This window comes from Emydura macquarii, unplaced genomic scaffold, assembly GCF_026122565.2.
Source record: "Emydura macquarii macquarii isolate MOO-44397 ecotype Brisbane River unplaced genomic scaffold, CSIRO-AGI_Emac_v2 contig_561, whole genome shotgun sequence".
Lineage (NCBI taxonomy): Eukaryota > Metazoa > Chordata > Testudines > Chelidae > Emydura > Emydura macquarii.
This window is the reverse complement of record NW_027130698.1, coordinates 14,774,286-14,787,229: the sequence shown is the minus strand read 5'-3', so window position 1 is coordinate 14,787,229 and position 12,944 is coordinate 14,774,286. Positions and strand designations below refer to the sequence as shown.

The window sequence follows — 12,944 nt, the reverse complement described above, 5'->3', positions numbered from 1 at the left end:
GCAGTGCATGGGGCACCTCTTGGAGTGTTTAATAAACGTCTCTTCCAACCCTGCCCCCCTCAGTGCCCCCGGAGCTATTCCACCCGCCTCCCCACCCACATAGGCAAAACGTCCCATGCCAGCATCACCAAGATGCTCCACGGAGCGGTCCTTAGTTTTGTGACAGGTTGTAACTCAGGCATCATCTGTTCCATTCCGAGCCCCAGGGTCTCTGGAGGGGATTTTTTTCTCTCATCCAAAGGAGCCAGTGTGTGACACAGCTCAGAATGTCTCATTGAGTCCTGGGCTATGTGTGGACTGGTGCCTTGTTATTTCCTTTCCGGGCCTGTTGTTCTTATGGGCGAGGTCAGGCTTTCTGAGCAAACTCCAGCTGGAAGGGGCTGCTGTGTCACATGATAAGCAGCAGCCTGACAGTCACCAGCCTGCAGAAACTTCTCCAGAAAAATGTCAAACAAATTACAAAATATACCATGCCCTGGAGATTCCCTGTGGGGCTTCCCCCTCTGTGAACAGCGCTGGCCCGGACATCAGGCAGGCAGCGCAGCAGAGAGGGCCGTTTGGACACTGCTGTCAGGCAGGTTCCACTGAACTAAATCCCCAGTGTTAAAAAATCATGGGGCAGCCCCACCCCAAAAATCATGGGATTTAAAAAAAAAAAAAAAAAAAATCCATTTTGCATGCTTGTTCTTTGCCTCTGGCTTTCTGAGTCCTTTGCTCACACTCGGGTCACATTTTGGCTAGAAGTGTTTTAAAAAAGAATGGTGAGAATCTCAGTGAATCACATGCCTGTAAGAAGATCATAGAATCATAGAATTTAGGGTTGGAAGGGACCTCAGGAAGTCATCTAGTCCAACCCCCTGCTCAAAGCAGGACCAACCCCAACTAAATCATCCCAGCCAGGGCTTTGTCAAGCTGCACCTTAAAAACCTCTAAGGATGGAGATTCCCCCACCTCCCTAGGTAACCCATTCCAGTGCTTCACCACCCTCCTAGTGACAAAGTTTTTCCTAATATCCAACCTAGACCTCCCCCACTGCAACCTGAGACCATTGCTCCTAGTTCTGTCATCTGCCACCACTGAGAACAGCCTAGCTCCGTCCTCCCTGGAACCCCCTTTCAGGTAGTTAAAGACTACAATCAAATCCCTTTTCACTCTTCTGTTCTGCCGACTAAACAAGCCCAGTTCCCTCAATCTCTGCTCAACAAGCCATGTGTGCAAACCCCAGTCATTTTTGTTGCCCTCCACTGGACTCTTTCCAGTTTGTTCACATCCTTTCTGTAGTGGAAGACCCCAAACTGGGCAGACTACTCCAGATGTGGCCTCACCAGAGCCGAATAGAGGGGAATAATCACCGCGCTCGATCTGCCGGCAATGCTCCTACTAATGCAGCCCAATAAGCCGTTCGCCTTCTTGTCAATAAGGGCACACTGTTGACTCATTGACAATGGCAAGTGTGGAGCCCGTGCTGCTGGATCTTTGCTGTTACTGTTCCTCGTACCAGCTAGGTAAGAGCTGACATGCGTATGACCACCCATGCTGCAATCACACCTTGATTTTGTGATGTAGAACTACTCCTGGTCTAACGTCCTACTCACTGCACCATGCTGCCTCTCATCCTGTGGGCCCCCATATCCTTTAGACACATGCTGCCTTATCTTCTGACTGCAATAACAGAGGAGTGGCCTGTTCCCAGACAGGTACTGATGTTGATCTATGCACCAGCGTGCACAGGAAGTATTTGTAAATCCATTGATTTCCCTTCCCTGCCACAAAGCTGCATGATACAGCTGAGCTCCCACTGGCCCCGGGAACCCCAGACCCGAGAATACCCCTGGATAGGAGTCTTTTATTCTGGCAGATGCCCTGGGTCATGCCTCTCATCCCGTGTTCAGTGGGACAGACCCAGCTGCCTCAAGTGATGGGATAAATGTGGTCCTGAATCAAGGGCCAGCTGTGAGATGTGAAGGGCAGCTTGGCCCATGCTGGAAGAATTGCACTTCATCATGGGATATTAGACTTGGAAGGGACCTCAGGAGGTCCACCCCTGTGCCAGGTTAAACAAACACTTGGCAGCCCATACAATTGTCAGCTATGCAGGCTGGCTCTTGATAGCTGGTTCTCACTTGCCCCTTTCGGGAGATCAGAGACAGCCGAGGGGCTAGGCAGGGAGTGGAAATGTGGGGCTGTCTGGCTGCAGCAGGCTGGTGGTGCACCCTCTCCCCGTCCTGGATTATCTTCCCAGGAGCAGTGACTGGAAAGGTTCCTCGGGACAATGAGCCGCTCTGTACATTGAGAGACCAGGGACTGTAACATGCACAACGCCTCGGTGCCAAGAACAGCTGGGTACGCCCAGCAGCGACCTGCTCTGCAAACCCAGGCACCGGCCTGGGCGGTGCTGAGCCCCCTCCCTCTCCAGTCCTAGCCAATGGGAGCAACGGGGGCTCAGCATCTCACAGGATTAGGCCATCAAAGGGTTAATCCCGACATTCTTTCAGAGCTCAGTTTAAGGCAGGGATGGCAAGTGAATTTCTTTCTGGGCATTTCCTCTTGGCAGGAAGCAACTGTGCAAGCCGATAATGCAAGTCGCCTTGCAATGCACTGTCCTAGCGCCCTCTCCAGTCCGTCAGTGGCCCATCCAGCAACCCGTCTTTTAGTGAGCAGCGCAGATTGCCGCTGTGGGATGAGTCACGTGGAGTGCAAACCCTTGGTGACCTGATCTGAACGGGATGCATAGCAGACTCTTTCCAAGATCTAGTTTCACCAGGACCCATGGAAACCTCTGTGCAGAAAAGCTTGTGACAAGGACACCAAGCCTGATTCTACCCTCAGAGTGGGGTAAATCAGGAGTAACTGAAGGGCAGCCAACGGGGTTCTACCAGTGCAAAGAGGGGACTGAGGTCCATACTGTTTCAGGGCAGTGTTCTCTTTGCACTGAATAAGCATGCAGGATATCCTGCTCGGCTGCATTTTGAGATGCCAGTTCCCCCCCAGTTGTTTTCTAGCAAGGAAATCAGGCCTGGCCTTTTGGCCGATGGCCAATATAGTCATGTCTCCACCCTTCACAAAATGTTGAATGTCTTCCTGATTCAAGGCACCGAGTGCACGTTCGATACAGTGAGTTCTGTCGCCTTTGGGCCTGGTAAGTGATTAAAACTGGAATGGCAGAAATCCCCACTGGAAAGCCCCCGGATTTCAGTGGAAGTCACCACCCACTGAAACGCTAGTGCTACCAGGCATGGCTCAGCGTGGGACAACGTCTGCTGCTACAGAGAAGAGAGGGGACACCTAGCAAGGGATTCCCCTAGTCACAGGCTGAGAAAGGCTGCAAAGGAGTGGCTCTCACATTTTTTCTTATTGTGCCCCACACTTGAGACCAAGACCCAGTCACGGCCACGTCCCTTCCCAGGCGCTCCCAGTCGTGACCCCACGTTTTTTGCGGCATCAACTAAAAGGCTTGATGTAGGATGATTATTTGTACCATGGTAACATCTAGAGGCTAGGGCCCTGTGCAAAGAGACAGTACCTACCCCGAACAGGTTACAATCAAGTTAGCATGAGGCGTTTCAGAGAGTATGTGGGGAACATAGGAATAGCCATACTTGTCAGACCAAAATGCTCCATCTAGTCCATTATCCTGTCTATGGCAGTGGCCAGCACCAGCTATTTCAGAGGAAGGGGCAAGAAACCCCCTTAATGGACAGTTGACCATAAGTTTGCTGACCGTGCAGCTGGCCTCCTCCTTCTATCTGTACCCCCAGGGATAACTCCCAGAGGATAAGGCTCTTCCTGCTTCATGCGGCAGCACGCTGGGAAGGGAGATGGTGTGTGTGTGTGTCTCATGAAGATTCATATTAGCACTGTTTCACTTTCAGACAACCCCACAATCTCAGCCCACACCCCACTGACCTTAAACCCAGCTAGACATTAGCAGGGCCTGGAGACACTGATGAGAAATCAGACGGAAGAATGTGCTACAAAATCTGATAGAAGGATGGGCAAGAACTGACTTGTGTTGGTGACGTACTGCAGTGACGCCCGTTATTCCGGGAGTCATCGTCAAATAAAAATGTGAAGTGTTTGTTTATCGTAATTCAGCTGCACTAGGAACAAGGATAACGTCTAGGCAACAAGGAGTAAATAACCCCGTTGCACTGTCATTCATGACAAAGAGGCAGCAAGCATGCGAGCGAGTGTTACATTTTCCAACAGTGGCACCATTCTGTTTACCAAGCTGTATGTCACACGATTCACTGGAACTTGGAAGCATTTCTCTTGCCACTCTTTGTCCAGCATACGGTGCTAGTAAAAGAGGGTGTCGCTTCTCTTTAGAGGTGGAATTTCTCTTAACGGGCTTGCAAATACAGGAAACAGCCTCTGAGAGGTGGAAAAATCCAATCTGCTCTTAATGGAACCACTGTTGGCTTAAGAACCTTCTCCCCTGCAGCTCCAACAGCTTGTTGTAGCCTCCCTGTATCCTTACCACCTTGTCTACTCATAATCTTTTTTCACCTCTCATCTGACAACATCTCTCTTCTTCTTTATGTTTCCTGCTGCATATGGCCTTGGGAATGAAGGCTTTAATTTATTCCCCAAGCAAAGGTTTTGCACCATTGTTCTCTACAATTTATATCACAGGCTGTCCATTGTTCATTATTGCTTAAAGTACTTAAAGTATTTTGGGCACCTTGCAGTAAAAAGCAAGTTTTTGCTTTTAGTTTTACACCAGTTTGTATGAAGGATGCTACAGAAGAAAAGAAAAAGGGTTATGGCTTCCCTCATTAACTTAATTACACGTTTAGTATCTAATCACGGTGGGCCTGATTTCCACAGTTGTGCATGTCCAAAAGTGCATATGTAATTGCACACCTAACGAGCAAGTGCCATCACCATTGCTGTGTGCACACACTGGATAACTGCAGGTGCCTATGTCCAGTTTTGTGTCTAGCTATTTGTGTGTGCAGTTAGTAGCTTGCACAAGTAAATTCAGCAGTTGCAGACACAAATTAGGTGCACAATGGTATGTGCAAAATTCTGCACATTGGGCCCTTTAAATGCTGTAGGATGATGGACATCCAGCCACCATAGTGTGAAGTCCTCCTATAATCTTTTTCCCCCCAGAATGTCATGGAAAGCAAAGATTCATTATAATTGCACTTGCAGCGTGCATTGGAACAAGTCATGGTTTCCTTCTGCTGCCCAATCATTCTGATTGCCTGTTGTATCTGGATCTTTATCTGGTGTAGGTTTCTGGTGTAGGGCTAAAGTTAAGCAGAGGCATTTTGCACCTTATCAATGGCCTTCACAGCTCATTTTAATTTTCTCTTGGCAGTACCGGGCTTGGGTTCGACGAGAGTATGGCAAGAACCCGTTTCATGACCAAGAAGAGCTGCAGCGCTTAATCACTGAGCAGGAGGGGAAACAGAGAGAACAGCAGCTTGGAAGAAGGGAGAATCGCTGGATCAACTCCCCACCACCGAATTACCCCCTTCCCTACAATGCCTATGGTACCAGGAGCAACAGATGGATGAACTGATTAAAAAAAGGACAGCTAACTCCACAATGAGGATAGATTCTGCACTGCGCTCATCTTTTGATGAAGAATAACTTTGATGTTTATGGCTAGGGTGGAAAGCAAATTGAATGCTAACTTCTAAAATATGCTATGTCAAGCAATGTTATCTAGTGGTTAGAGCTGGATTGCAATCAGGACTCCTGGGTTCTACCCCAGCTTTGCTACTGACTCAAAATGTGAATCCAGGCAAATCACTTGATCTCTCTGTGCCTCAGTGTAACCATCTGTTAAACCTCGCGTGTACCCGAGTGTCAAGTAGCTTCACTAATTAATGTCTGTGAAGGTGCTTTGATACCCTCTGATGGAAGAGCCTATGGAAGCGAATTTATTAACGTTACTGAGCTGGACTAAACCTTTTACCGTGAAACTTCTAGCACTGTTGCGCACACGAAGGGTGAGTTCTCTGCTCGGCAGATCTTTAGCTTTATGATCCAACTTTGCTTTGTTGTAGGGCTGCACTGGAATGAAAGGCATGCTGTCAGCTACAGACAGAGCCAAATTCACTGCTGGGGTAATCAGGCATCAATCCACTGAAGTCAAGAGTTGCAGCTATTTACTCCCCCAGTAGATTTGGCCCACAGCTTGCCATCAGGGTGTTAGAAAACAACCAGCCATCATGTTTCAGTAAGAGGATGTGTGATAACTTTTGAAACTCCTTCCTAAGAGGTCTTTCTGCCTGCTGGGACTTCATCACCTTGGCCTCTGGTTTTCCTGTTATTACAGGTGTGATAAATACCATTATCTTTTCAGTTGTTGGACATGGAGGGCCAATACAACCTTGGAGTCGACTGAATTTTGGGCCAGGATCTCTCAAATCAGACACAGCTCCTGTTCAGTGCTGCTCTCCATTTTATGCCACGCACAGCACAGCAGATAGACAGACTTCACTCCCTGTTCTAGTCATGGTCACTTCTCTTCTAAGATTGACCTTACACTACAGAGGTGCCGATCAGAGCCTGATGAGGCATCTGCCCATCTCACAAGAAGGAAGCTTGGAGTGCAGAGAGCCAGTTTGGTGTTAGGGAAAGAAAGCTCTCTAAAATCCACCTCCTGCAATGGCAGGATAGTTGCAAACACACTGCTGTTGCTTTCTTCAGTAATCAGTCCCATGCCTCTCACACATATGCCCCAGAGTCACAGAAACTGGAGCTAGAAAAGGCCCATTAGCCCATCTTTTCCACTCACCCTGCCTTTGCGAATGCACATTCCCTGTTGCTTGGTGCAGCCCTGTTTTAAACGACTCAAGCAACGGGCTTCCACTGCTTACTTAGGGCTGGATTGCACAATTGCTTGGCTCCAATGAGTTTGCTCCCGTGAGTAAATGCTAACCAGCATATGTAAGGGTTGCATAACTCATTGCCCTGGGGGATGTGACTACTGGTGGAGTTTATGGTAGGAGTCTTTTCCTCTTGTCCAGACTACATTTTCTTGTGATGATCAGTTCCCTCGTATCTCTCCTCACTGGACCACCCCAAAGAAGTCCTTTCTCTCCTGGGTTTTCCCCCCTTCAGACCTGTGGCTCAGACCCACTCTAAAAATTCCTCGTCATGGGTCTTTCACTTGTGCCCGATACATGAACTGTGCAAAATCCTTTCTGAACTGTGCTTTTTTAAATTTTTTTAATAACTGTAATGCTGAGAATTTGATCACATAGGCCAACATCAAATCCAGTCTACGATGAAGGCTTAACAGCACATTCTCAACTGGCATATCTTGGCGTAGCTCCATCAGCTTCTTGCCCCATCTCCCCCCACCGCTGATATATTTGTATGGAGGTTGTTGAATGTTTTGACCGCAGTTGTATAACGATGACAGTGTAAAAAGTAACAGCGTGGGATGTCTGTGCTTTTAACCGGGTGGAGCCTAGGAAGAGATCGAGGCGTTATCATTTGCCTGTCTTGTCTGACAGTTAAACAAGATTGGTCTCAAAGCAGCCAGTTCACGCAAACAAGAAGTTGCTGAGCAAGAGAAAGATAAAGCGACATTTCTGGGGGTAGAGTCGGAGAAGATTGCAGTGTCGCTGGCTGTGCGGCTTTTGGTGTGTGGCTAAACAGAGTGTGTAGCTGGCAGAAGTTGTCAGCCCAGTGCCAGCAACTCAGTTCACTGATTTGTTTGTTTGTTTTTTTACACACAGGTAGGGCCAGGTTCTCATGTGCACCAAGACCCCTTTGCACAGCTCTGGCAGTGCAAAGGGGCTTTAAAATGACATTAAAAGTAGTAAAGGGGGTGCGATTTTAGTTGGTTCTCAGCCACTTGAAAGGTTCCTTTTACACTGCCAGGGTGGTGTGAAGTGGGTTTAGTGGAAATGAGAATCAGGCCCAATGTTATTAAAAACTTTTAAAAATCCGGTAGAGAACAGTGATTGTATTCAGCCTGAGGGGACCTGACCCTCCAGTCAATCATTCAGCAAGATACTTAAGGAAGTGACTAGCTTTAAGCAGTCGAGCACTCCCAGTGACTTAAATGGACTAACTCGTGTGTTTGAAATTTGGCATGGGCAAAGACCTTTCCTGAATTGCAGCCTCAGAGTTTTTCTGAGTAAGAGCTGCAGGAGCAAGCATGAAATGTCCCTCAATGATTATGATCCTAAATAAGATTAAGGGAAAAATGGCTTGGGATATTTTATAGAAACCTTGCTCTAAAATATAATCGGCCCTTGTTTATTAGTTGTTCTGTTTCACCGATAAAGACAAACTACTTGTTTTATGTATTGATTTAAAACCCAGAGATAATTTCCATCCATCCATCTGCCCAAGAATTTATAGGACCCTCACTGTCATAGCATCCAAAATATTTAAAATCTATAAGATTGACTTTTGTCTTTGACTAAAAAAAGTACTGTAAATAGCCTGCTTGGCTTCTCAGAATGATCTGTTATCTGCAATCTATTTTTAGGCACAAAGTTGTTCAAAATATTTCTAATAGTTCAGTTTATTGTTGGTTTTGGGCGCTGGAATGTTCCGAGTGTGACAAAATGGTAGATGACTTCATAGATCAACATTAGAATAAAAATGAGAGTCATTATGCATTGGGGATTCCTGTTCTTCACCTTTGCTATGGCCTAATTAATTCCTGGCATAACTTCACCGATGTCAACGGAGTCTGGGGATGAATGGGGGACATAGGCTTTATTGCCTGATGTCACGCTGTGCGTATCCTTTCAGAGACCCACAATCAAAATCAAATTATTTCAAAAGAGCCATATCATTTTTTCTCATACAAATTAAGATTTTGGAGAAGAAATTGGTGGAGTTTTTCTTCCCCTTAAAGCAGGAAAAAGACCCTTTATCTTCTTCTTGTCTTTCTAGTATTCAAAATGGGAGCCTGAATGCAAGCTGAAAACACCAAAAACAAAACCTGCAGCATGCTGTAGCTGGGAAAGCACCCTTAACAATTAACCATCCTAAATGCTCTTAATTAAATGGATTGAGAGGAAGTCAAACAATCTCATAGGCATTGCATCTAGTAACTTGGTTAACATTTTAGGAAGCGGACAATGGAGCTTGTGTATAGGAAAAGAGAAGAGAGTCGGTTTCTCTGGTATTAATAGGAAGTTATAGTAGATATGTGATAAGCAGAGATTACATGTGCAATAGGTGTTACAAACTCCCACGGGCAAGCCTGAAGCAAACTGCTGAACCATTGCCATTTTAGACATTTGTATGCGTCTGTATCACTGAACTCTTTTGATAAAGGAATGGTCAGAAGTTCCAAACTATTGCGAGTTGCAGGTTGTGTGATTCAGAATACACTTCCTTCTCCCTAGACTTACCGTGAGACTTACCTTCTCCCTAGACTTACCGATTTGACTTATGGGGTCAATGTCACAAGTTACAAAGGATATCCAAGCGGTTATCATGTAATGAAACGACTGTCTCACATTTAAAAAAAACCACTGTCACATGCAAAGAGTCGAGGGGAGTACTTCTAACCCCGCAGAAACCCAGGTTCTCAGATTGCACTGTGTCCAACAACAAACAATATCCTGCACAATTTCTCATGTATACACATTGCTTTTTTGCCTAGGTAGAAGGACACTAACTAAGTCAGTCCAAGCCTTATCTACTCATCTGTCAGGGTCCAGTATGCTGAACGGGTCATGAATCAGAATTTTACCACCTATGAGTAGGGAAATATGCTTGTGTGCGCACGCTCAGGAGATGGGGGGGTGTTTTACCCAATATAGTTACTGGATCTAATAGTTCTTTCTAGCAAAGATTTTCCAAAGCAAAGCAGCCTGGAGTACCTCTCTACACTGATGTGTGCAGTGTTGTTGTAGCAGTGTTGATCCCGGGATATGAGAGAGGAAAAGTGGGTGAGGCAATCTCTTTTGTTGGACCCACTTCTGTTGGTGGGAAGAGACACGCTTTCATGCTACACGGAGCTCGGGTCCAGTAAAAGAGATTACCTTGCCCACCCCATCTCTCGCTAATCTGGGTGCAGTCAGAGGTGTTACTATATATACAAGGAGCATTGGATGCAGGCTGTGGCCTGGCAATTTTCAGAATGAAGATTATGTGCCTGAATTTCAGAAGCGCTGAGCATCCACAGCTCTGTTGAAGTTTACGGTAGCTGTGGATGCTTCAGCACTTCTGAAAATCAAAATCTGTGGGACTGATCCAGTGAGGTGCTTGTGTACTTCCATTTACTTCAATGGGCATCGAGGGTGCTCACCATGTTTCGGGGTCATTATGTTGCATATGACACACAGTCCTAGCAGCAACAGGTTGACTCCACATCCGCCGAGGTATTCCACCATTTAGCAATTTTCATAACATCAGCCAGAATTCACAAATTGTCCATCGTCAGATTCCCCAAATTGCCACCCCTGTATTTTATTTCTGTACATTTATTAACTGTATTCTTTGTGTGGTGTCTGTTGCACATTTGGAAGTCACACAATATAAAAATAAAGGTCCAGCACTGGTAGGTTATTTTCACATGCGGAAAGAGCTCCCTTAAAAGAAATATATGGCAGTTCCGTTTGCACAGAAACTTGTTTAGCTAGTTTTGTATGGCCGTTGCCAACTACTGATGGGAATGCCGTGGAGTATTTCCTGAGTAAATGCATTTTGGTTTCAGACATAATAAGCTTCAGAATGTTAATATGTAATCGGGCGATCTGAGCAAGTGTTACCGGAAAGGAAATATGCGGAATGAGATTTTGAAAAATCTCCAAAGAACTTTCAGGGCGGTTATTGTTTGATAGTCAGTAGCTCTGTAACTTCTTCCTAGACTCACCGTTCACTTATTACTGCCTCAGTTAGGTCCCCACAACAGTATAAAGTGCCTGATTCTGATCTGGCCTATCCCGGGTTTTGTGCTTATGTAATTCCATTGAGTTCAGTGGGGTTACTCCTGATTTACACCAGGGTGGGAACAGAATTGAATTGTGGGGAACAGAATTGAATTGTGGGTCTATTTCTGTTTGTCTTGTGTTTTAGATTGTAAGTTCTTTGGGGAGAGGACTGTCTTCTAGTCTGTTTGTACACCAGCTAGCACAATGGGACTGGGACTCCTAGATGCCACTGTCATATAAATAATAATAAAGTTCTGTTATTAGTAAGAAAAATTTACAGTGATCTATGGAAGTTCTCTATTGCTTAGGGATGATTTGAATGGTGAATTGTTCATATGGCAAGCTGAAAAGCTCACTAATGCTTTGCGCCCAAATTCAGTCTTGACATGCACCAATGCAACTCCTTCGGGCCCGTTTCTGATCTCACTTACATGGCTTTGTTATATATGCAACCCCACTGACTTCAGAGGAGTTATTGCTGATTTCCATGGGAGTACATGAGATCACGACAGCAGAAACAGGTCACTGGCTTCAATGGAATTCCTTCAGCATACAGCAGGATTGGATTTCGTCATGATTCCAGAGGCTCAGCGTCTTGCTGTGTTGGACGTGGGAAAGACAGACAGGTAGATTTGGTAAAATAAAGCTCATTTTACAAGGTAACAAAAGGTTGTCGCTGTTTTGGAAAAAGAAAAGTCTATTTATACTTTTTTATGTTTGCAAAGTACGTACAGACCTGAGTGATGGTGGTTTGCCTTTTGTACGAGTTGTTGAACATCTCATCTCCCAAGGAAGGCAAAGGGACTACTTGTGAGTGTGTTTCCAGGATCAGGCCCCAAGTGAACAAATACTTTCCCACTAAATTAATAATAATCCACATAGCTGAATCTGACCCCTAAGATTTTTTTTTATAGTTACTCCCCAAATTTCCCAGAGGACATGGATCATCCTTCATGTGTGGGTATTTAAAGACACTTTAAAGAGTAAGGTTGTGATTTAAGTCATAAATTACAACCGTGGTTCTGGAACGTAAGTCCTAATTTTTATTATATTGTTTATGTGGGTAGCTCCATACACTCCCCTTGTGGGTGGCGATGTCATCTCTAAGGGTTAGCCACAATGAGATGTACACATATTTCTTCTTCCAAAAAGCATGCATATAATCTGTATGCAGTGTATCAGCCTCCTCTTTTTGTCCTATGACTGCAGAGGAGTTAACCAGCCACTCTATCTTGAATGTTCCCTTATAACGTGCTCACGACCTATGCTAAAAAATCTGTCCCACCATGCATTGTGCTGTGATGCTGGGAGTTTCTTTCCCAGACCTGAAGAAGAGCTCTGTGTGGCTTGAAAGCTCTCCTCTCACCAACAGAAATTGATCAAAAAGATATTACCTCATCCACCTTATGTCTCTATATTTAATTTGGCAGCCCAAAAAACAAATGTCTAAAATCAGGAAGCAGAAGTCCTCTTGTCTCTGTTACCACAACTAATCTACATGCAAAACATCCTGGCACATTTTTATTCCAGATAAAACATGGAAAGGCTGTTCACTTTGATAAAGAATTTTCTGTTCAGCTCTACACGTGGAATGGAGACCAAAAGGAGAGACACTGGCAAAACAGTCATTCACAAAATGACATTTTCCAGGCTTAATTTATTTTTCCAAATCAGAAATCACAAGTTTGGATTTCAGGTCATCTAATTCCTGAGAATCCTTTTCAGATATAGGGTGATGGCGTCCTGTGCAGTGCTGAGTACCCTCAGTTTCTAGTGACTTCATAGAATTGGATCCTTAATCCCTAAATGTTATATAGACCAGTCCAAGTGGCTCTTTAATGTGTCTCTCCTGGGGCTCTTTGCTGCACATGATATTAAAACACTATTAACCAATCTAAGTTATTAACCAATCAGAATGCTTTTGCTATGTTATTAACCTATTAAGTTATCAACTTGCATTATATCTATCTATATAAAACAAAATATTTCCCTTCTCATATTGTTAAAATATGAATAGTACTATAGTAAATGAAACAATGAATTCACATGACCGTGATGCTTTCGGGTAATGTT

General features: G+C 45.1%; 1 protein-coding gene across 3 annotated transcripts in view; it reads left to right on the top strand.

Moving 5' to 3' along the window:
- LOC137147810 (dual specificity protein phosphatase 22-A-like) overlaps nt 1–11,527 on the top strand; it is a 41,352-nt gene extending 29,825 nt beyond the window's left edge. For all 3 annotated transcript variants that reach the window (XM_067540199.1, XM_067540198.1, XM_067540197.1), the window contains one exon: nt 5,330–11,527. In XM_067540199.1, the coding sequence (XP_067396300.1) occupies nt 5,330–5,533 (204 nt within the window). In that variant the 3' untranslated portion in view covers nt 5,534–11,527. The remainder of the gene's footprint in view (nt 1–5,329) is intronic.
- The last annotated feature ends 1,417 nt before the right edge of the window (nt 11,528–12,944 follow it).